This window comes from Rhinoraja longicauda, chromosome 6 (genome assembly GCF_053455715.1).
Source record: "Rhinoraja longicauda isolate Sanriku21f chromosome 6, sRhiLon1.1, whole genome shotgun sequence".
NCBI classification, from domain to species: Eukaryota; Metazoa; Chordata; class Chondrichthyes; order Rajiformes; family Arhynchobatidae; genus Rhinoraja; species Rhinoraja longicauda.
This window is the reverse complement of record NC_135958.1, coordinates 60,982,528-61,006,813: the sequence shown is the minus strand read 5'-3', so window position 1 is coordinate 61,006,813 and position 24,286 is coordinate 60,982,528. Positions and strand designations below refer to the sequence as shown.

General features: G+C 42.2%; 1 protein-coding gene across 1 annotated transcript in view; it reads right to left on the bottom strand.

The window, feature by feature from the left end:
* dus1l (dihydrouridine synthase 1-like (S. cerevisiae)) overlaps positions 1 to 20,759 on the bottom strand; it is a 30,610-nt gene extending 9,851 nt beyond the window's left edge. Inside the window, exons 1-10 of the mRNA XM_078401107.1 lie at positions 20,702 to 20,759; positions 16,632 to 16,924; positions 15,790 to 15,898; positions 13,434 to 13,484; positions 12,145 to 12,257; positions 10,378 to 10,460; positions 8,999 to 9,102; positions 7,413 to 7,557; positions 4,387 to 4,483; positions 3,406 to 3,494 (exon numbers count right to left, since the gene is read on the bottom strand). Of these exons, the coding sequence (XP_078257233.1) occupies positions 3,406 to 3,494; positions 4,387 to 4,483; positions 7,413 to 7,557; positions 8,999 to 9,102; positions 10,378 to 10,460; positions 12,145 to 12,257; positions 13,434 to 13,484; positions 15,790 to 15,898; positions 16,632 to 16,868 (1,028 nt within the window). The 5' untranslated portion in view covers positions 16,869 to 16,924; positions 20,702 to 20,759. The remainder of the gene's footprint in view (positions 1 to 3,405; positions 3,495 to 4,386; positions 4,484 to 7,412; positions 7,558 to 8,998; positions 9,103 to 10,377; positions 10,461 to 12,144; positions 12,258 to 13,433; positions 13,485 to 15,789; positions 15,899 to 16,631; positions 16,925 to 20,701) is intronic.
* Between the last annotated feature and the right edge of the window lie 3,527 nt (positions 20,760 to 24,286).

The following is a 24,286-nucleotide window of genomic DNA, read 5'->3' as shown; positions in this document are numbered from 1 at the left end:
CCGGTTAGCCTGACATCAGTGGTGGGGAAGATGCTGGAGTCGATTATTAAAGATGTAATAGCAGCGCATTTGGATAGCAGTAACAGGATCGGTCCAAGTCAGCATGGATTTATGAAGGAGAAATCTTGCTTGACCAATCCTGGAATTTTTTGAGGATCTAACAAGTAAAATGGATAAGGGAGAGCCAGTGGATGTAGTGTACCTGGACTTTCAGAAAGCCTTTGATAAGGTCCCACAAAGGAGATTAGTGGGCAAAATTAGAGCACATGGTAATGGGGGTAGGGTATTGACATGGATAGAAAATTGGTTGGCAGACAGGAAACAAAGAGTAGGAATTAACGGGTCCCTTTCAGAATGGCAGGTAGTGACTAGTGGGGTGCTGCAAGGCTCGGTGCTGGGACCGCAGCACTTTACAATATATATTAATGATTTAGATGAAGGAATTAAAAGTAACATTAGCAAATTTGCAGATGACACAAAGCTGGGTGGCAGTGTGAACTGTGAAGAGGATGCTATGAAGATGCAGGATGACTTAGATAGAGGTTGGGTGAATGGGCAGATGCATGGCAGATGCAGTATAATGTGGATAAATGTGAGGTTATCCACTTTGGTGGCAAGAACAAGAAGGCAGATTATTATCTGAATGGTGTCAGATTAGAAAAAGGGGAGGTGCAACGAGACCTGGGTGTCCTTGTACATCAGTCACTGAAAATAAGCATGCAGGTAGAGCAAGCAGTGAAGACAGCAAATGGTATGTTGGCCTTCATAACGAGATGATTTGAGTATAGAAGCAAAGAGTTGTACTCAGGCAAAGGGCCCTGGTGAGACCACACCTGGAGTATTGTCTGCAGCTTTGGTCTCCGAATTTGAGGAAGGACATTCTTGCTATTGAGGGAGTGCAGCGTAGGATCACAAGGTAATTCCCGGGATGGCGGGACTGTCATATGATGAAAGAATGGAACGACTGGGCTTGTATTCACTGGAATTTAGAAGGATGAGAGGGGATCTTATAGAAACATATAAAATTATTAAGGGATTGGACACGCTAGATGCAGGAAACATGTTCCCAATGTTGGTGGTCCAGAACCAGGGCCCACATTTAAGAATAAAGGGTAGGACATTTAGGACAGAGATGAGGAAAAACCTTTTCATCCAGAGAGTTGTGAATTTGTGGAATCTCTGCCTCAGGAGGCATTGGATGCATTCAAGAGAGAGTTAGATAGAGCTCTTATGGCTAGCGGAATCAAGGGATATGGGGAGAAGGCAGGAATGGGGTACTGATTGGCGATGATCAGCCATGATCATCTAAAGAGACTACTTTCCATCAGTTGTAAAGACATTAGAATTATGCTGAAAGGAGCATGAAAGGTGATACACAAATTCATATACTTAGCGTCATAAAGCTGGTCAGTGTGGACACAGGCCCTTCGGCCATTCCAACCAAGTTGGCATATTGTGTTAGTTAAATTTGCCTCCATATCCCTCTAAACCTTCCTATCTAGATACATGTCCAAATATCTTTTAACGGTTGTAATGCTATCCACTTCTATAGCTTCTTCTGGCAGCTTATTCTGGCAGCTTATTCCAGATAAGAACTACTCTCTGAGTGAAAAAGTTCGAGGTCCCTCTTAAATCTCTCCCCTCTCACCATAAGCTTATACTCTCTAGCTTTATGATCCTCTCCCTGGGGGAAAGACTGTGAGCATTCACTTCATCCAAGTCCCTCATGTACCTCAACAAGGTCATTCCTCAGCCTTCTACGCTAAAAAAGAAAAATGTCCCAGCCCATCTAACCTCTCCCGATAACTCAAACCTGCAATCCAAGGTAACATCCTCATGAGTGTCTGAAGAAGGGTTTCAACTGAAACGTCACTATCCATGTTGTCCAGAGATGCTGCCTGACCAGCTGAGTTACTCCAGCACTTTGTGTCCTTTTGTGTATTAACCAGCATCTGCATCTCTGTCCCTCCCTTCCCCTCCCCTTTCCACCTATATCCTTTCTTTGTCCCGCCCCCCTCTGACATCTGTCTGAAGAAGGGTCTCAACCCGAAACGTCACCCATTCCTTCTCTCCAGAGATGCTGCCTAACCTGCCGAGTTACTCCAGCATTTTGTGATACGTTCGATTTGTGCCAGCATCTGCAGTTATTTTCCTACAGCATCTGCAATTCTTTGTTTATACTTTTATAACATCCTGGTGAATCTCTTCTGTGCCCTTACCAACTTAATCTAAGTTATATTTAATAACTATCAATCGTGTAAAGATTAAGAATATAAACCACAGGGTGCAGACATCATCTATGTTCTTTTTGTGAATTTGTGCCGAATCTGCTCTAATGCGCCCATTAATCATTGTAAAATTGAAACAAAATAATTGGATCTTAACTTGAGAATCCAATTTAAGCCAAATGCTATCCAAGCCTTCCAATAACCGCAACAACTAAAGATTTCAGAAGATTTCTACCTGACAGTAAAGTTCAGAAATTCCAGCTATTTCCAAGTTAACTGTTGCCAATGTAGGTTTTTAGATTTCTCATTCACAGCTCCCCTGGACAAAGCCCAATCTCAGAGCTCTTGGGAGTTATTAAACAAATTAGCAGTGATTTGAATTTAGGTGTGTAAGAACTGTGCAATTCCAAAGCAATTACTTAGATCGCTCGATCGATTAACCTTTGCACAGATTTCAATGCAGAAGTCAGTAAGTTATTGTCAAACAGAGACACAAGAGACTGCAGATGCTGAAATCTTGAGCAAAACACAAAGTGCTGGAGGAACGCAGGTCAGGCAGCAACTATGGAGGGAATGAACAGATGATGTCTGAAGTCCCAATTCAAAATGTAATTTGCCAGTTCCTTCCATCGATGCTGCCTGACCCACGGAGTTCCTCCAGCACTTTTTTTTTTACGGTAGTTATTGCATGCATTCAATGAAATTAACTTTCAATATTTCTGGATTAAATATCAGCCTTTCCTTGTTCCTTAATTCCCTCATGAAGAGGAGATAATCGTTGTACAAATGTACAATGATCCAACGTGCATTATTGTAACTCTGATTACAAGTATTCCTGAGCAAAACACAAAGCGCTGGAAGAACTCAGCAAGTCAGACAGCATCTGCGCAGGGAATTGACAGACAACGTCACTGGGCTTCAGACGAACGGTCTTGACCAGAAATATCGTCTGTGCATTCACTTCAAAGATGCTGCCTTACCCGCTGAGTCCTTCCAGCATGATTCCTTCAAGATTTCAGCATCTGTAGTTACTTGCGTCTACAAATATGCCTGGCAGTGTAATCGCTAAACATGTTGCAAAGCTATTCAACTTGCTGTTGATGGGTGTCCTTGGATACGCACAAATCACACATAATCTTCAAATGTGTAAGTAAAATAAGTACAATTTCTTGCTCACCCTGGTCGAACATATGGTTGACAAATCCAATGAGGAAGAGGCAAGTGATTTTCTCTGGCTTCTGCTTCCTTTAAATTAGATATTTCATCCTACAGAAATCAGGAAATAACTATAAACAATAATATTTGCCTGCGTACATTTTTCCATAGAACAAATGCAAGTAAAGAAACCTAAATTCTGCAAGTGCTAATTCCAAAACAAGCTAATGTAATCCTAATAGTAGATTACTTACAATGGGTAAAATGTTTCTTTTGATTGAGTGAAGTTCACTCCACTTTCAAACAAGTAAATACCTTCACAATAACCCCTCTCTATTCGGGCAGCAACTCCCCATCAATACGAACATAAATGACTCTCCCCTCCCCCTACAATGTTACATTCCCAAACTGAACGTCAAAATCGTTTTGTTTTTTTACTGATCCTAATGTCCGAATTCCACGAGTAGAGGATTGGAAAACTAGAGGGCACAGGCATAAGGTGCGAGGGGAGAGATTTAAGGGCAACTCAGGGGTAATGTTTTTACTCAGAGGGTGGTCAGTATCTGGAATGATCTGCCAATGCCCAAGCAGTGTATATAATTACGACTTTCAAAATACATTTGGACAGATATATGGATAGGAAGGATTTTGAAAAATATTGGCCAAATTCAGGCAAATGAGACTGGCCCAGTATACCAACAGGGTCAGTATGGAGAAGGTGGGGCAAAGGGCCCGTTTCCATTCTGCACAGTTGAGTGACTCTAACACAGTGTTGTCCTTAACATTCCTGTATCAATCAGTAATACGTAATCTAGACAATCAGGTTAATTGTCACCCTTTCATGACCATGTAAACTCCAAACTCCAGAAACAATGCACATGCTACTTGAACTATTTTCTCTCTGGCCTAACTTACTTCGGAAATAATTTCTCTTCTGTTCTCTTCTGGTGACAAAGAGACCCAACAGAAAGGTCAAAGTGAAAGTGTAACTGAGTTTGTGTACCTGGCACCTCCGTTTAAGTTCTCTGTTGACTTCTCCAATGGCAACTAGAGTTTTCACTTTTGCTAAATCCTCTCTCAATTCATGGTAAACCTGTAGCCTGTGAAAAACAAAGACCTCTGTTGAGTAAAATCACATTAGGGTGACTGATAACAAACAGGACACTCCAACAAAAATGTTTCAATTTAAAAATGTAATCGCTGGTCCAACTGCAAAGCTTTTAAAGATAATGAAAACAGATAAAACATACTGCACAGCCTATAAATCTTTTCTTTCCTTGTTGTGAATGGTACAATCGGTACAATGGTACTGTACTTGTTCGTATTATGAATGCATCAACTCCCTGGGATGCTGCTAATACTTGGAGCTCCACATGCAATCATTCAGGCCTTTGTAAGGCACGGTGAACGGAAATTATACCTCCGGATGGGAGAGTGGTTTATTTGATTTTGGTTTTCTAAAATTAGAGTTTGAATAATAAGATATTATGCCTATTTTTAGTCGGAGATAGTGTGAAGTGATTTGCCTCAGATTAGTGTAGTTTAGAGGTACCGCGTGGAAACAGGCCATTCGGCTGCCTGAGTCCGCGCCAACCAGCAATTGTCCGTTCACACTAGGTCTATGTTGTTCCACTTTCACATCCACTCCCTACACACTAGGGACAATTTACGGAGGCAAATTAACCTACAAATCCGCATGTCTTTGGGATGTTGGTGGAAACCGGAGCACCCAGAGGAAACCCATATGGTCACAGGGAGAACGAAGAAACTCCACACAGGCAGCACACAGGTCAGGTTCGAACACAGGTCTCGGGTGCTGTGAGGCAGCAACTCGACTCACTGCACCACTGTGCCACCCTCAACATTTTCTCTATAATCACACATATGACTCACAATCATCAGAAAATAAAATACTTAAACTTCTCTGCAGAGGGACAGATTGAAACAAGAACATTTGAATATGGTTTAAATTTAATTCAGCTTCACACAATTAAGAGTTCGTCACATGTGCTGACACGGTAGAGTTGCTGCCTTGCAGCGCTTACAGCCAAAGAGTTCAATCTTGGTTTCATCAGTCCAGAGAATCTTGTCCTTATTTCGTGAAGAATAAGGACATCTCTGATGCCCTAGTGCGAAACACCTCATCCCGGGCGCAGATGCGGCGTAGACGGAGGAATTGGGAGTCGGGGATAGACTTTTGCAGGAGACAGAGTGGGAAGAAGTGTAGCCCAAATAGCTGTGCGAGTCAATGGGTTTACAGTAGATGACAGTCACTAGTCTGTCTACAACTTGATTGTTGTAGACAGACTAGTCTACAACCAGTGGTAAATTAAATTGATTGGACATGATTTGGAAAGGCACACACCTGTCTATATAAGTGCATGTCAGAGCAAAAACCAAAACCAAGCCATGAAGACGAAGGAATTGTCTGTAGACCTCTGAGACAAGATTGTGTCTCGACACAGATCTGGGGAAGGGTATAAAACAATTTCTCAGCATTGCAGGTCCCGAAGAGCACAGCAGCCTCCATCATTCTTAAATGGAAGAACTTTGGAACCACCGGGACTCTTCATAGAGCTGGCCGCCCGGCCAAACTGAGCAATCGGGGGAGAAGGGCCTTGGTCAGGGAGGTGACCAAGAACCCGATGGTCACTAACAGAGCTCCAGAGTTCCTCTGTGAAGATGGGAGAACCTTCTAGAAGGACAGTTATATCTGCAGCACTCTACCAATCAGGCCTTTATGGTAGAGTGGCCAGACAGAAGCCACTCCTCAGTAAAAGGCACATGACAGCCCGCTTAGAGTTTGCCAAAAGGCACCTGATGGACACTCAGACCATGAGAAACAAGATTCTCTGGTCTGATGAAACCAAGATTGAACTCTTTGGCTTGAATGCGAAGCGGCACCGCTCATCACCTGGCCAATACCATACCTACAGTGAAGCATGGTGGTGGCAGCATCATGCTGTGGGGATGTTTTTCAGCAGCAGGAACTGGGAGACAACTCAGGATCGAGGGAAAGATGAAATGAGCAAAGAACAGAGAGATCCTTGATGAAAACCTGCCCCAGAGCGTTCTGGACCTCAGACTGGGGCGGATGTTCACCTTCCAACAGGATAATGACCCTAAGCACACAGCCAAGACAACGCAGTAGTGGCTTCATGACAAGTCTGTGAATGTCCTTGAGTGGTCCAGCCAGAGCCTGGACTTGAACCCGATCGAACATATCAGGAGGGACCTGAAAATAGCTGTGCATCGACGCTCCCCATCCAACCTGATAGAGCTTGAGAGGATCTACACAGAAGAATGGGAAAAATTACCCAAATACAGGTGTGCCAAGCTTGTAGCGTCATACCCAAGAAGACTTGAGGCCGTAATCGCTGCCAAAGGTGCCTCAACAAAGTACTGAGTAAAGGGTCTGAATACATATATAAAAGTGATATTTTAGTTATTTCTTTTTATTATTTTGCAAAAATTTCTAAGCACATGTTATCACTTTTTTATTATGGGGTATTGTGTGTAGATTGATGATTTAAAAAAATTAATCCATTTTAAAATAAGGCTGTAACGTAACAAAATGTGGAAAAAGTGAAGGGGTCTGAATACTTTCTGAATGCACTGTATTCCACAGATACACAAAATTGCAGATGCTGGAATCTTGAGCAAACCACAAAGTGCTGGAGGAATTCAGAGGATCAGGCAACATCTGTCGGGGGGAATGGACCACCATATTTCCCCCACAGATGTTGCCTGACCCGCCGAGTTCCTCCAGCATTTTGACATATTCTACAGGCAATCTATGAAATTTACTTCTTCCTGACCTGCCTACAAGAATGGTCAATCTTAGAATAACATTTACAAAACATTCTCTACAGTTTTATGATGTACCACTGGAATTATTGTTTGCCTGAAGTAGTTCTACCTGCACAGTGCAAAACTCTAGAGGATCTCGTCACCACTGTTCATTGCAACATGATTATTTCGCCTGACAGCAACAAGCCAACATGGAAGATCATTCATTTGTGAACTCACGTGTGATGCCAGAGTTTGAAGAGGTGAGCCCTGACAAATGAAAGTGGGCAAGGGTACTGGCTAACGATGTCCAAGTACTCTTCTGCCATCTCCCAGACGGGCGGCTTGCGACCTTCAAACAGGGCCGGGTTGTGTAGATTACCCTCTGTCAGAAAGACACAGAAACCAGTTACTCTAAAGTTGCAGCTTTAAATGCCGCCTTACATGCATGAAGGTTACATGGTAGGCAGACCAATGTGTCAAGAGTGTTTCATTATCATATGAACCGACCAACGAACAATGAGATTTTTACTTACTGCAGCTTAACAGGCTCATTACCACAATAACACATGAAATAATCAAAAATATAACATCTGGTGGCGCCAGCAATGGCTGCCTCGCCAACAGTCTGTCTGTCCTTTCCTTCTTTGTTTTTTTGATAATATGTGTTAAATGCATGTTTTCAGTGTTCTTTAGCTTGTTTTATGTGGGTGATGGGGGTTGGGGAAAACGTTTTCTAATCTCTTACCTTGACGGAGATGCGATTAAAACTTTTTCTAATCTCTTACCTTGACGGAGATGCGATTAAAATTTTTTTTTTTTCTGCTTCTTCTTTTTTTCCCATATCGTATCTCCGTCCGCACTGAAGCCTAACATTGAGGAGGTGGTGGCCTTTGCTGGAGACCGATTTTTTAGAGCTCCACCGCGGGGAACCTACGGGAGTTTAACATCGCGGAGCCCGCGAACCCTTTGCCAGGGATCAATCTCGGAGCTCCAACCGTGCGTGCTTGCGGACTTTAACATCGCAGAGCCCGTGGTCTCTGGTCAGAGACCGACTTCGGGAATTCCAAGTTGCGGTGGTTTCGACTGCCCCGACGTGGGATCTTCGACCGCCGGCTGCGGGAGCGTTGATCGCCCCGACGGATAGTTCAACTGCCCCGACCGCGGGAGAATAAAGAGGAAGAAGTTGGACTTTTTTGCCTTCTACCTTTATGTTAACTTTTATGTAGTTGGGTGTCTTGTTGCTTTTTGTTTCGTATGGCTGTATGGTAATTCGCATATCACTGTACCTTAATTGGTACGTGACAATAAAAGACCTTTGAACATTAATTGTAAACTGAAGTCCGTAGTGCAACCAAAGACACAGTCCACAGAAGATCACAGATGCTGAGGTTAGTGTTGTGCAGCGTTCAAACGCCTGATGATTGCTGGGAGGAAGCTCTTCTCGAACCTGGTGGTCATATCTTCAGGCTCCTTCCTGTACCTTCTTCCCGATTACCTTACATGTTGCTATCATCAGGAGGGGGTTATCGATGAAAGTACCAGACTGTGGTAAGGGAGAACAATGGAGGTCTGGGGGCCAAATGCAAGCATAGCCCAATATGGCCAAGGTGGAAGCTGTACTTAAATCATCAACTTCTATTCGAAACATGGGCAAAGCAATTTAGAATGGTAAATCTTTACAAGGGGAGTTAGGTTTTGTCAGCTAACTAGATGTACAAACAGGGTACACAGAGGTGTATTATAATAAGGAATGGGAACTTAAGAGCAAAAATCAATAAGGTCAATTAGAAATAAGGCTAAGGAAATCTTATATGAGCATATACCTGCACTCATTACACCTTGTACATCAGTCTCCCGAAAGCATCGGTCCACATCAGTTAGGTATTGGATATTGCCATTGGCAAAAACTGGAATGTTCACTTCTTTCCTGTGTCAAAACAGAATTTTCACTTATTTTCAAAAAAATATTTAGTTATCAAGCTGATATCCTTTGTGTCTATATTCAAGTATATGAAGGATTCAATTTAAGTTGAAGCTGTTAATCCGAATAAGTATTCTCCCATTATTCTTATTGAAAGACAACCAAGCATTACTCTGTGAGAAATAACCCCAGGAGTGAAAGATGTGAGAGAATTAATTTCTACCGGAATTCTATTTCACAAACCTATTGTTCTAAAAAAAAATTGTCTAACCACTTAATTTACTTTCAACATTGTGAATCATCTATATACAGTGTCCTTGGGTTCTGTGCTCATGGTCCATATCATATCACTTAATGTTCTGACCATCACCCTGAACAATATTTTGACAACTTAGACTATCCGAGCACCCAACAAAATAATCATCATGCTGTATCTTGTCAAAAAGAAAGGCGCTGCCGCTTAGTTCACAGTGCGTTAATCTTCATCCATACTCGACTGACTTTCAACTTTATAGCACTGGCTTATTTCAACCAAATACAGGGAATCAACAAGACTGATGTATTTTATAGACACACACAAAGCTCTAGATCCTGAAATCTTGAGCAAAGCACAAAGTGTTGGAAGAACACAGTGGGTCAGGCAGCATCTGTGGGGGGAATGGTTTCACATATACGCTTCAGCTTCCAACTGTGTAGGAAAAATGTAACTAATTTTCTCCACCCAGTAATCTTTTCTGCGAATGAAATTTCAGGTGAGAAACCTTCCCTTAGAATTCACAGGCCCAGAACCTTGAATTCACCTTTTTTCCCCATTTTTCTCTGAATGTAATTCTGCAAATCACACACAAACATAAAAAAAGAGTCAAATTGACGAGTGGTTGCATGGTGTCACAGTTAACCCAGCAAAAGTAATGTAGCAAGTGAAATTATATGCTCTAATAGATGCATGGAGATTGTACAATCATCGTTTATTGATAAATTTTAGCTGCCATTATAATTAGCAATGGCTGTGTTAGCCAATCCAGTAAACCCTTGTTATAATGGACCATCCGGAGGCGGGGGGTGGGGATTGGTGTCCGTTATTGCCGATTGCCCGCTACAACTCAGTAAGGATTTGTACCCCATTGACATCACTGGCTGGGCGCCAGGTCAGACTACTGGAGCCCCGTCACTGAATACCCAGTGGGACCTTTATTACCACTGATGATGCATTTGTCACCAGTGTATATTCTGTTGAATAGTTCATAAAGTGCAGAGTGCCCAGTCTTCCTGGCTTCTTACCTCACAGCTTTTATGTGTTCCCAATCAGCGACTCCAGTCAGGGGCCCTTTTTGCTCCTTTGTACGACCGTGAACAGTCAACAGCTGCAATGGATTAGACATTTTTTGCTTGAACGTGTATAATAAAACCATAACATTTGGAAAGGATATAACAATAGAAGTCTTTTGCTTAGCTACTAAATAATACAGTGCCCTCCATAATGTTTAAAAACCAAAATGTATAAAAATGGCCTTTATTAAAATCTGACAATGTGCACTTTAACCACGTGATTTTTTTTCTATTAGAAATCCCAAATTGTGGAGTACAGAGGCAAATAAATAAATGATGGGTCTTTGTCCCAAATATTATGGAGGGCACTGTAACATGTTTAGTTGAAATTAAGAACAAGCCATTCTCTTTATTCCGTTAAAAGTTTTGTATTTAAGTTGACTCTGGTTCATTACAGGTGAATATTCGGGATAATGAATGCAAAAGGACTAATCCTCACCTTCCATATTTTCAAATAGTGCTTCTTTTCTAAAGAGAGTTTAAACAAATTCAGGACTCCACCAAATTTTAATAGGTTTTAAAATTAAGTTATTTTGTGCTTGGAATTCATAACCGAACAAAATGAGCAGAGTGAATACAAATTTATCATGTAGGGCACCTAATACATAGAAATCTGAATTTAATCATGTTGGTTTAATCTTGATTTTAATATCTGCCCCAAAGGCAGGTGTATCAATTTTTTCCTTAAACAGTTAATATAATAAACCGCGCAATGTCACAGCTTTTATTCCGGGGGAAAATATTTTAAATTCAGTGTATGGCACAATGCTTTTGAGTTAATTTTGCATGATTCAGAATTGAAAGACTAGTCGCTAATAAAAATAAAATTTGTTTTTCAGTAATATTTTATAATATTTTTAAAAAGACATATTTGTTTTGCTGTGTGCGTGGTTAGGTCATTTATAAAATCACCCATTGCTTAAATGAACCATCTGCACCTTTGGTTGAAATGAGTAGCAGGGCATGTCGGAATCATTTGATAGCAGTTAATTGCTACACTGAGTAAGGATGTCATTAATTGCGCAAAGGAACACCCCAATTAACCAAATGCTTAAATTTGGATTTTGCTCTTTGCAAACTGTGTGAAAATTAATTATATGTTTAAATATACACCCTATAATTAAGCAGTTACTTATGGACTTCCAATTTGCATTATTGTTGACTGTATTATTGACTAATACGTGGCTCCAAAGATGATGTAGTAAAGGAATACGCAGTGTATATTCTGTTGAATAGTTCCTAAAGTACTCTAAAGGACTGGAACTGGCGCATTCGTCATAGTGTGTTTGAAAGCAACGTTCCCACGTGGGTGGAGCACTGATGATTGAACCAAACAAACTACTTTAGCTTTTAGTTTAGTTTAGAGATACAGCGTGGAAACAGGCCCTTCGGCCCACTGAGTCTGTGCTGACCCATACACTGGATCTAGCCTGCATGTTAGGGATAATTTACAGAAGTCTATTGACCTACAAACCTGTAGGTCTTTGGAAACCAGAGCACGTAGAGAAAACCCATGCGGTCACAGGGAGAATGTACAAACTCCATACAGACAACATCCATGACCAGAATCAAACCCGTGTCCCTGGTGCTGTGAGGCAGCAACATTACCGCTTCCTCAAAAACTACAATAATTTCTCAATAGATGCTAAACATTTGTCACATATTTGCCACATTACGATATTCAGATTATTAGCAAGCAAACTATAAATCTTTAATTACCTGGCAGCCTGCCTTTTCCAGCATCTTTGCATATTGCACAGTTTTACTGACTTCGGGGAAGACACGGATTTTGCATGTGATGGGAACTGATATTCTCTTATGTGCCTCGGAAACTAAGAGAACAGAATACATTCAATGTAACACATTTACTGATCTTATTTGGCTTTCCCTTTAATCTAATTCCATTACATACTTTCTCTGAAGCCTCGAATGATAAGTAGACCAGGATGTCACCCAGCTGCCTTTCCCTAAATTTTCTCCTAAAATCAGGAATTGGCAGATGGATACAAGTAGCTTTCGAAGCTCTCTCCTGGTCTGTGAAATGTTAGTACATCAACGTATATAATTATTGTGACTCAGATAAAGTTCTACCTTCTAGTTATCCATATCAGAGAGATCATTGCTCCTCGCTTCCCCTTTCCATGTCACCGACTAGCTGACCCTCCTGAGCTGACACGTGGCTTGTGAATTGTTCATTTTAAAGTTGCTGGCTGATTTTATAAAACATATTTAAACTGCAGAGTACTTACACAGAGTACACTAGAAAGAGTGCAGATTTGCAAGAATGTTGTCATGACTCGAGGGCCTGAGTTGTCGGGAGTGGTTGGGCAGCTTAGGACTGTATTCCTTGGAGCACAGGACACTGAGGGGTGATCTTATGGAGGTGTACAAAATCTTGAGGGGAATAGATAGGGTGAATGCCAAGAGGCTTTATTCCCCGTGTAGGGGAATCAAGAACCAGTGGACATAGGTTTAAGGTGAGAGCGGAAAGATTTAATAGGAGACTGAAGGACAACCTTTTCACACAGAGGGCAGTGGGTATATGAATCAAGCTGCCAGAAGAAGTGTTTTGGCAGGTACAGTAACAATAATTAACATACATTTGGACTGGAAAGGTTTAGCGGGTTGTGGGCCAAACCCTGGCAAATGGATTCGCTTAAATGTGACATCTTGGTCAGAATGGATGAGTTGGGCGAAGGACCCGTTTCCATGCTGTATGATTCTACCTGCTATGCGGACCATCAGAGGATGGTATAACCTCACTCAGTGTTTTTTCAATGAACATTCTTCACCCGATATCACTTTTCATTTGCCTCACTATACGTGGGGACAAATGCTAAATTAGGGAAAATTTGTTCTTCATATAGCATCCACTCAAACTAAGCACATCCCTGAATGTGTTTCTGCAGCTTGAAGCATGAAATGCATAAGAACTAAAAAATAAATGATAAATCATCCCCAAGAAATTGCAGTGATCCTGCAAAGAATGCTTTGATTCTAAAACTCACGCATTTTATGCAGCAAGTCCCATTTTTCCTGTAGAAATGCTCCATAATGCCCTGTGAACAAGAGGAAGCACAGAGGTTTATCGCTAGATTGTATATTCTCATACAAAAAGGTAGCTGCCCGATTAAAAGAGGTTATTTTCAAGTGTTACTGATTCAGATTGTTTTTTTTGACAATCTCAGTAAAGAGTGTGGCTCTCAGCATCAGCAGGAACTCAAGCAGACAGGTAAACATTTCTCCACCCATTAATATATATTTATCAAAGGTAGTGCAAGTCTCATCTCCATCTCCTCACTGATATTGAGGCTTTATATTTCCATTAATTATACAGTAATTAATTAGTGGTGTTTTTTAAAGTCAAAAATCATCAATTGATCTATTGCATCAGAAAAGACATTTACTGCTGATAAAAAATATTATTTTAAATGCTATTATTATTATAGATATTGTTTGTTTGAAAACATGTCAAGAATAGAAAATGATACTCATATCACCACTGTCAAATGTTTGAGAGATTAGCTCTGTAAACAAGTGAACGTTATGTCACCATCGCAGAGATGCCTGATTTTAATTATTTTCTTTGTGCACACTCATGTAAGTAGATAAGTGATTATAAAAGGAAAATGGAGAGAGCTCAATTCGCTTATATTTTAAGGTGGTTGCAAACAATACACAAAGACCAATTAATAACTCCATGACGTTTCTAATTTTATTCACGTTTACCTACATCCCACAAAAAAATGCTGCAAATTTTCTAACAGAAAAGGATTCCAAGGAAACATTCAGCCATTCAAACATGACAGCGAATGCAGCGCCGGACTCAGGTTCGATCCTGACTACGGGTGCTGCACTGTAAGGAGTTTGTACGTTCTCCCCGTGACCTGCGTGGGTTTTCTCCGAGATCTTCGGTTTCCTCCCACACTCCAAAGACGTACAGGTATGTAGGTTAATTGGCTGGGTAAAATGTAAAAATTGTCCCTAGTGGGTGTAGGATAGTGTTAATGTACGGGGATCGCTGGGCGGCACGGACTTGGAGGGCCGAAAAGGCCTGTTTCCGGCTGTATATATATGATGATATGATATGACTGTTTGGCAGCTAATTCATTCACAAGAATATGTGAAACTGTAGCTCAGAAGTAGCTTCGTCTTATAGCAGTGAAACTTATTTTTCTTTTATTAAATGAGATTTTTCACTGCAATTAAAACATTTAGTTCAATATGATTTCTTCTGATTTTATATCACTTCGTTGATTACTACTATTTTTTTGGAATCTGCAGCAGCATCATCTGCATTCCCACTATCACTCACTGGATGGAGCCCAATCCCAGAAATATAGATGCATAGTCATGAGAAAATATCACCGATCATCTTAATCAAACTATTCCACCCTCTGTAATTGTTATGATAAAATGAAACAAGACAAGGTACTAATGCTACTAAATGAACACAATCCATGAGAATCTTGCATTCGACAAACTGCAAATGTTTAGAATACCTTGGACCAAATAGTGGAACACATAACAGGACATCACAACTCAACCACGAATATTCACCAGCTTCTTGCCTGGTGACCAACCCTAAGCACTATATTCAGGTTCACGGTTTTTGCTGTTTGATACTGTGACCACACAGACGGCTGTGGAGACCAAGTCAATGGATATTTTTAAGGTGCAGATTGACAGATTCTTGATTAGTATGGTTGTCAGGGGTTATGGGGAGAAGGCAGGAGAATGGGGTTGACAGGAAAAGATACATCAACCATGAATGAATGGTGGAGTAGACTTAATGGGCTGAATGGCCAAATCGTGCTCCTCTCACATGAATTGATTAGATTTCAGTACCACACACCCACAAATCCATTGCTTCAAAACTAAATGTAAGAAATAAGGCAACATTCATAAACCTTGCTTGGTCTTTCAAATCACTAACTTCCCTCAGTACCATTGTTCTGATAGTTAACAAATAAATGCAACACTTAAATAAAGAAAATATTCCAAGTATAATTTTGATTAAAACTACTTCATATATTACTAGTACCTCAAAAGAAAGCACATTTTACATTTATCATAGCCTTTTACCATTAGGTTTTAACACTTCAAAATGTCGTTTTGCATTCAGGTCCTCAAATAAATTTTGTAAAATATCAAGATAATTAATGCCTCTTTGCTAACATTTTGAGCATTTTACAAACAAAACTGAGGAGAATTCAACCGGCAATTTCTTATGCATTGCCTTTTACCCCGATAATAACGAAATGTAATGATATAATTGACTTTAAAAAAAACTGTGGATTATTATCTTTTACATCAGCATCACTGCAATTTAATACATCAGGAAATAATAAAAGCCTCAGGTACCTCGTTTTGCAATCATCTGTGGACAGCCCAGGTTGAGATCAATAGCATTGCAGTAATCCTGAGCAAGCAGACAGGCTTGGACAAATACTTCTGGGTCATTTGCACAGAACTTAAACAGAAAGAAAAGGCAACAAAACACGTAAAAAAATGTTATAAAACTAGCCTGATCTCGCATAATTTCTGTAACTTGGAGTATTAATGGTCCGGTTACAATGCACCGTGGATTAACATAAATCAGGGTCAATAACAGATCAGGACAGCACAGTGGTGGAGCCACTGCCTCACAGTGCCAGACAGTGATCCTGATCTGGGGTGCTGTCTGCAGGGAGTTCGCACGTTCTCCCCATGACCGCGTAAGTTTCTTCTGAGTGCTCCGGTTTCCTCCCACATCCCAAAGATGTGCGGGTTCGTAGATTAATAGGCCTCTGTAAATTGCCCCTACTGTGCAAGGAGTGGATGTGAAAGTGGGATATCATAGAACGAGTGTGAACGGGTGATCGATGGTCAGCTTGGACTCACTGGGCCAAAGGTCCTGTTTTCAAGCTGTGTCTCTAAACTAAATGTGCGATCCAGCTGCCCAATCTCTTCTGTACACAGGTGGTACTACTGAATCCCAGTGAAGCACAAGGAAGTCTTCCTTTTATTGTAACCAGGACACTGGGAACAATTATTGGGTTACTAATATTATATTAATTGTGAATACTTTAGTTCTCAATTTTCTATTAACATGCTCAATATATTTTTAATCAAACGATAATATAATTGAAGGGTTTAAATGTGAGACAGCCAAGTTTGAATGGTAACGAGGTGTTGTTTTGCTCTATTCCCGGTATACTCCATACCTGAACAACGAGTGGTCGGTCCTCTGCATTTGTCTCATTGTAGAGGTTCTCCTTCCTGTAGTTGGCATCCCGTACAAACACCTGGGCGTGAAGCATGGGCGTGTAGCAGAGGTGGGCACCGTGTCGGCGGCTCAGCAACCTCCATGCCAGCTCACTCTGATCCACCATAGGGGCAACCACATAACGGGCACCGTTGAGCGTGGTCCTCCAGAAATCAAACCCTTCAGGTTTGGGCATCGTGAGCTGTCTGCAGGGGTAGCACCACGGAACTTTTAAACATCCCAAACAACAGCCTGCAAAAGGTTAACGAGAGGTGATGGTCAACAGAACCAGTGTCGTGTTAAATCATAGAGTCAGAACGATACTGCGTGAAAACGGGGGAGGCACAGAGGGTTGTCCCATTATCCTGCCACCTGCTCCCCTCCTCCGTCCCCTTCTACCTATATCCCTTCCTCTTCTATCCTTACCTTGCAGCCTTTTGTCTTCTTGACATCTCTGGCCTTCCTCCTGCCATCTGACAATCAAAACCTCCCACAGCTCTACCCACCTATCACTTGCCAGGCTTTCTATTGCCCCCCATCTCTCATCCAGCTTTCTCCCCCCCCACCTCAATCAGTCTAAAGAAGGATCCCAACCCAGAATGTCACATTTTCCATGGCTGCAGTGTTCTGCATTTCACAGTTCCTGAAAATTCCTTTGTTTGCCCTCTAAATGCCCTTCCTCCATTATTCCCAGATTTGCAAATATTGAATATGCAATATGAAACTCTAGTTATGGCTTGTGACATTTTTCCTCAAGCCAAACTCTGTTTGAATCAACAGTTCAGAGGCAGGATCCCTGCACACGCCGACACTCAGCTTTCACCCATCCAGTTCCACTTTGATTGAGGATTGGCATTCTCTCAGTGGCAACTTGAGATCAAACTTTGCTGTGCTTTTATAAGTTTATAGCAAATCGTGGGGTCAGAGCCTACAACGCTCTCAACCAATTCATTACGGACAGCGACACCAGCACAACATAGCGTGGCACTTGCAGGGAAAGAGACGTGGGATCATCTGGTCTATCACTCTGTCTGCAAACCGCCAAATTTAGCGGCATCTGTAATTTACCGAGCTGAGTGGCTGGACAAATTCCAGTAATGATAATCCTACATTGCTGTCTCTTTAATTATCCATCGACTAATGGTGGCTGTGCATTTATTATGCCTAAATGTTCCAAATTTAGAAAATCCCTTCAAGTCTGCTCAGGGACAAAAATCTTTCACATCATAGACAGCCTATGCAGACAAGTAGTTTGGGCATCGAGCTTTGTGTTGTACTTTTGATATAACTCCAACTAGTACCTGAAATCATTGTGGTGTAAAGATGTGCTGGTTTTGAAAATTCTCATCAGTAAATTTACACTTAGCTTCCCTTACTCCTTAGTCTTTCTCAATGTTATTTTCACTCTCTCCTGCTTTTCCTGCCTTTTGTTCTGTTGGTACATGATGTTCTCATTGATGAGGCAGATTGTGGTTGAAGCCTCTGCAGACACTGACAAAATGAAATCCAGTTTTATACTGAGGGGGTGTTGCAATGTCCGATATTCTGTTTGTTATGAATGGCTCAATGGTACTTCATTGTCACATGAACTTAAAATGAATGGGACATTAATCCAAAGCTCTTAATTTAAAAGGTCCCATGGCGTCAGGAGGATAGGAGCCAGACTATGGCATTTAGTCTTTTGAATCTGTTCTACCTCACAGTGTGATCTTGATGAATATGCAACCTAACTCCATGTACCTGCCTCTTGCCCAAATCCCTCGATAAATATGGTTATCAAAAATCTATTTAAAATATTGACCTATTATTAACTGTCATTTGCAGAGATAGGATCAAATATGTCTACACACAGCAGTTTCCTAATTTAACTCAAAGCCTTTTTATTCATTTTTGGACAAGACACCCAGTCTGACTCGGGGAAACAGAGCCCCTCAAACCTGCCTGCCACTGAATGCAATCATGGCTGGTCTCAATGTTTTCTCTGTGCTTCTGTGACGATAAAGTTGGGAGAAAGGTCTGTCTACCCTATCTATGCTTCTCATAATTTTATAAACTTCTGTCACGTCTCCCCTCAACCTCCGGCACTCCAGAAAAAACAATGCAAGTTTATCCAACTTCTGATAGCAAATACATTCTAATCAGCAATCAGCATTCTGGTAGAGTGTTAGTTCCTCTTTTTCTCTCAACCTTTGTCATATTAGTTTGCTTAACGAGATCAGTTAAAGCATCCTTTAGCTAAAACTCCACATAATACACCTCTAGGTTTTGCCATCCGTCCTCAGTTTAACTCTTGGAATAGAGATATACCAGGAAATCTCTGCTGTCTGCCCTCCAATCGCCCAGAATAACTCACCCTACTCTTGATCTCTCATTAGGCACAGTAAATATTTTATCTACTTGTACTCCGGTTCTTCGATAAAAAGCCAGACTTCCGTTAACTGTAATTTTTCTGCATCATGATATTTTAATAATTAATGATCATTGAACAAATTATGTTTGGACCAATACTGATGGTTTCTTCATTTCTGTTCCATCCGTTGCAAATCCAAACTGCAGAATCTCCTATTTTCCTGCAATAAGATCTATTTCATATAAGTATATGCTAACACTTTTAATGTTTGTTTGTTGTGTAATGCTTCCATCTAGACTGTGTAAAAATGTATTTTATCTTTGGAGAACTTAGATGCAGTGTTTTCTATCAATCATCCATGTCTCCTGATTACTGTTTGTATGCCTTGTTGTTATCTTCCCCTCAGCTAACAATGAACCATTCTACATTTCCTTGACCATTGTCTGCTTTGAGCTGTTGTTTTCACATCTTATCCTTCCATATCTCCAGTTTCCCTCTCCCCTGACTCTCAGTCTGAAAAAGGGTCTCGACCTAAAACATCACCTATTCCTTCTCTCCAGAGATGCTGCCTGTCTCACTGAGTTGCTCCAGCATTTATGTCTATCTTCCATGTCATTTCTAAGTTTGCTGAGAGAAACCGTACAAAGCACCTCCACAATGTAAGGCAAAACACAGTGCTGGAGGAACTCAACAGGTCAGATGGCGTCTTAGGAGGGAACGGACAGGGCCGGACCTGGCGGATGCTGCCTGATTTGCTGTATTCTTCCAACACTTTGTGTTTTGCTCATGATTCCAGCATCTGCAGTTCCTTGTGCCTCCATCATTAGAATTAAAAGTGTTATCCTTATTACAGTCTCAAACTTTAAAAACTATTTAACTGGTGGCATGGTGCTTTGAAAGAAGCCAAGTAAGAGCAATTTAAATGAAAGCTTTCATTTCTAACACAGCCCAGCCCTCTCTCTCTCCGACTGCCCCAGCCCCTCTCTGCCTCCCCACTACTTCCCTCTCCTCACTCTCCCATACCTTCACTCCCTCCTTCACTTCCCTCCCTCCTCTCCCACACCTTCCCCTCCCACTCTCCTTCCCTGCTTCCCTCCTCTCCCACACTCCCTCCCCTTCCTTCCTCTCTCCTCACTCACACTCTCCTCCCCTTCCTTCCCTCCTCACTCACACTCTCTCCTCTCCCACTCCCTACCCCACACTTCCTCCCCTCTCTCTCCAACATGCCCCCTTCCTTCCTCTCCTACACTCCCTCCCCTTCCTTCCCTCCTCTCCTACACTCCCTCCCCTTCCTTCCCTCCTCTCCCACACTCCCTCCCTTTCCTTCCTCTCTCCTCACTCACACTCTCCTCCCCTTCCTTCCCTCCTCACTTACACTCTCTCCTCTCCCACACTCCCTACCCCACACTTCCTCCCCTCTCTCTCCAACATGCCCCCTTCCCTCCTCTCCCACACTCCCTCCCCTTCCTTCCCTCCTCTCCCACACTCTCCTCCCCTTCCTTCCCTCCTCACTTACACTCTCTCCTCTCCCACACTCCCTACCCCACACTTCTCCCCTCTCTCTCCTACATGCCCCCTTCCCTCCTCTCCCACACTCCCGCTCCTTCCTTCTTCCCTCCCGTGCTCTTCTTCTCCCCCTTCCCTCTTCCCTCTCCCCATGTGTTCTCCATACCACTTACCCGCTGCTGTCTTCGTGTCCGCCGCTGAAACCTGTCCGCCGCCGCCCGGTCCGTCCGCTCCCCGCTCCGGGCGGAACGCGGGGTCCTCCAGCAGCAGCGCCGCCCGTGGCCGCGCCCGGCATCGGCGAGGGAGGCAGCGCCTGCAGAAGTGAACCTCACCCGTCCATGTGCTGCCTGAGCCGCCCAATCACTCCCGCACGTCTCTGTGTCTGTTTCGCTAAGCACACCAGCCATCTGCAGTGCCTCGTCTCTGCACGTTATTGCTCTCCAAAATACCGCCGGAGAATGTCAATAGACAATAGGTGCAGGAGGAGGCCATTCAGCTCTTCGAACCAGCACCGCCATTCAATGCGATCATGGCTGATCACTCTCAATCAGTACCCCGTTCCTGCCTTCTCCCCATACCCCCTCACTCCGCTATCCTTAAGAGCTCTATCCAGCTCTCTCTTGAAAGCATCCAACGAACTGGCCTCCACTGCCTTCTGAGGCAGAGAAGTTCTTCCTCATCTCCGTTCTAAATGGCCTACCCCTTATTCTTAAACTGTGGCCCCTTGTTCTGGACTCCCCCAACATTGGGAACATGTTTCCTGCCTCTAATGTGTCCAATCCCCTAATTATCTTATATGTTTCAATAAGATCCCCCCTCATCCTTCTAAATTCCAGTGTATACAAGCCCAATCGCTCCAGCCTTTCAACATACGACAGTCCCGCCATTCCGGGAATTAACCTAGTGAACCTACGCTGCACGCCCTCCATAGCAAGAATATCCTTCCTCAAATTTGGAGACCAAAACTGCACACAGTACTCCATGTCGGATGTTTCTTGTGAGAGCAGATGTCAATGAAGTACATGGACTGCCAGCCATCACTGATGAACATGGAGCAGGATAGTCAATAGTCAATTTATCTGTCACATACACATTAATGTGCAGTGAAATGAAAAATTACCCGCAGTTCAACAATAAGACCAATAAGAATAATCAATAAAAATGCAATAACACACACAATCATAACCAACACCAAACAAAAGAAACATCCATCACAGTGAGTCTCCTCCAGTCACCTCCTCACTGTGATGGAAGGCCAGAATGTCTTTCTCTTCCCTGCTGTCCTCTCCCGCGGTCAGGCTGTTGTAGTTGCCACATCGGGGCGGTCAGGCAGGACAGGCCCACAATGTCACCACGATTGTGATGCTAAGACCAACTCTGACCTGCCTGTACACAATCCATATCTCTCCATATCCGTGTGCCTATCCAAAGATTTCTTAAATATGGTTCCACCACCACCCCTCCTTTTCTCCCCCGCAGTCCCTCCTTCTTTGCTCTCGCACTCACCCCCTTCCCTGCCTCCCTCACACACTCCTTCCCTGCTCATCTCCGTCCCTCACACTTTCCATACCTCCCTCCCCTCCCACACAGTGGAGGCCAAGTCTGAATGCATTCAAGAGAGAGCTAGATAGAGCTCTTAAGGATAGCGGAGTCAGGGGGTATGGGGAGAAGGCAGGAACGGGGTACTGATTGAGAATGATCAGCCATGATCACATTGAATGGTGGTGCTGGCTCGAATGGCCTACTCCTGCACCTGTTGTCTACTCCCCTGGGAACAGCAGGCACCTCTCACGATGAGCAGGCCTGTTTCCAAGAGATTGTGATGCAATGTGGGTTTGCAGCATTTACTGCCTAACACTATTTTACACTTTAAAAATGGGTCGTTTTTTGTGTCAATTCCCTTTACACTACAAATTTATAACCCTGATCTCCCAGATAGCTCCCTTTACACTACTTTCCCAGTTAATCCAATTTCCCCATAATAACCTGTGGAGGGAATGGACAGTTTTAGCTTTGAGTGAAAACCCTTCTTCAGTCTGAAGAAGGGTCCTGACCCGAAACGTCTGTCCATTCCCTCAACAGATGCTGCCTGACCTATTAAGTTCCTCCAGCACTTTGTGTTTAGTTGTTCTTTGGTTGTTTTCAGAGCATGCTGTTCCCAGATGCCATCCTATGAGAACTTTGAATTTGTCATCTAGACTACCTTTCCATTCTACATTAGAGTTTTCCATTGTACACAAAGAGTAAATCCATTATTCTCACATTGCCAGAAGCTAAGAAATCAGAAATAAAGTCACCAGGGGATGTTAGAGCTGTGGACTGACAGGAGTACAGGTCCTCATGGGCTTAATTGTAGGATGGTTCAGGAGTAGACTCGCACTTAGTCTATTGCCACATGTACCGAGGTACAGTGAAAAGCTTTTGTTTCGAGCAAACCAGTCAACAAAGATTACAATCGAGTCATCCGCATAGTACAAATAGGACATACGGAGATGGTTGATGCATTGGGTTACTATTGTACAAGTGTCCCCATCTTTGGAGAAGGTTGAAAAATAGTAAATGAGGGATTGATGCAGGAGCCTCAACCTTTCATAGTTTATATTAAATTAAAAAATTGGACAAAGGAACAAACCGTTTAGACGTTAAATTTTTTAATGCTGCAGACAGGTAAGAGAGCGAGTTGTCAAGATACAAGGAAAAGCCAAAGGGATTATGGACATATTAGAAACTGCAGAAGCTGGGGCAAGACACAAAGTGCTGGCAGAACTTGTCAGATCAGGCAGCATATGCGGAGGGGATGAACAAATGATGTTTTGGGTCAGGACCCGTCTTTACACTAGAATCTTCAGTCTCAGAATCTTAAGAAGGGTCCTGACCAAAAACATCATCTGTCCATTTTCTTCACAGATGCTACCTGACCCGCCAAGTCCCTCCAGCACTATGTGTTTTTCTGCTGCTCCATTTAGTGTGAGCTGCTGAGTATTTGAAGGGATTTCTGTCTTTACTTCAGACTTCCAGAATTAAAGTATTTTCCCTTTGAATTCTGTTTTATTTAATCATTTTCAAGCAGTGGGAGCCTGTTTATATATTTTCAATTGTCACTTTCCCTGGCAGTACCAAATGTAACAATTTCAAGTAGTTTTGAAAGTGATGCAAATTTGTTCCATCTCCAACTTCTAAGAATAAAGTCGTTGAAAAGTTCCATTGTGTACACTTGGAGTCTAGCTCACTGAAGGCTTAAGTTAGCCTTGTTTAGCTTTATGTACATGGGTAAGAACTCTCACAAGTAGGGTCTAAATTTCAGACTGGTGACTTGGAGTTACCTTCTTAGAAATTGCAGCAAACCTGACTAGTGTTGAGACATGGTGTTGTTCAGAAAATCATTTTTTAAAATCCAATTAAATCTAATCAAAGGAATAAACATAGATGGCTGGCTAAAATCTGCAACAGTGTATACCACTTTAAATTGAAGTGAACTGATGTTTTATTTGATGGTTGATAATACAAATCGCATTGCCTTGCCTAGAATACATGTTAAAACTAAAGTATTCTTTGCTTGAATAAAAACTAAAGTGATCACGAAACCTGGAATGGAACAGGAGGTAGAAATTAATAATTTGTCCAATTTAATTTACATTCATATCAGTAAATAGTCAATGGTAGTTAGTCTATTGACAGAGGCTGAATACTCTGATTTAGCTAAGATACTCCTACAACCCATCTCTGTTCTAGAAAAATAAATTTAAAACAATTTTCAG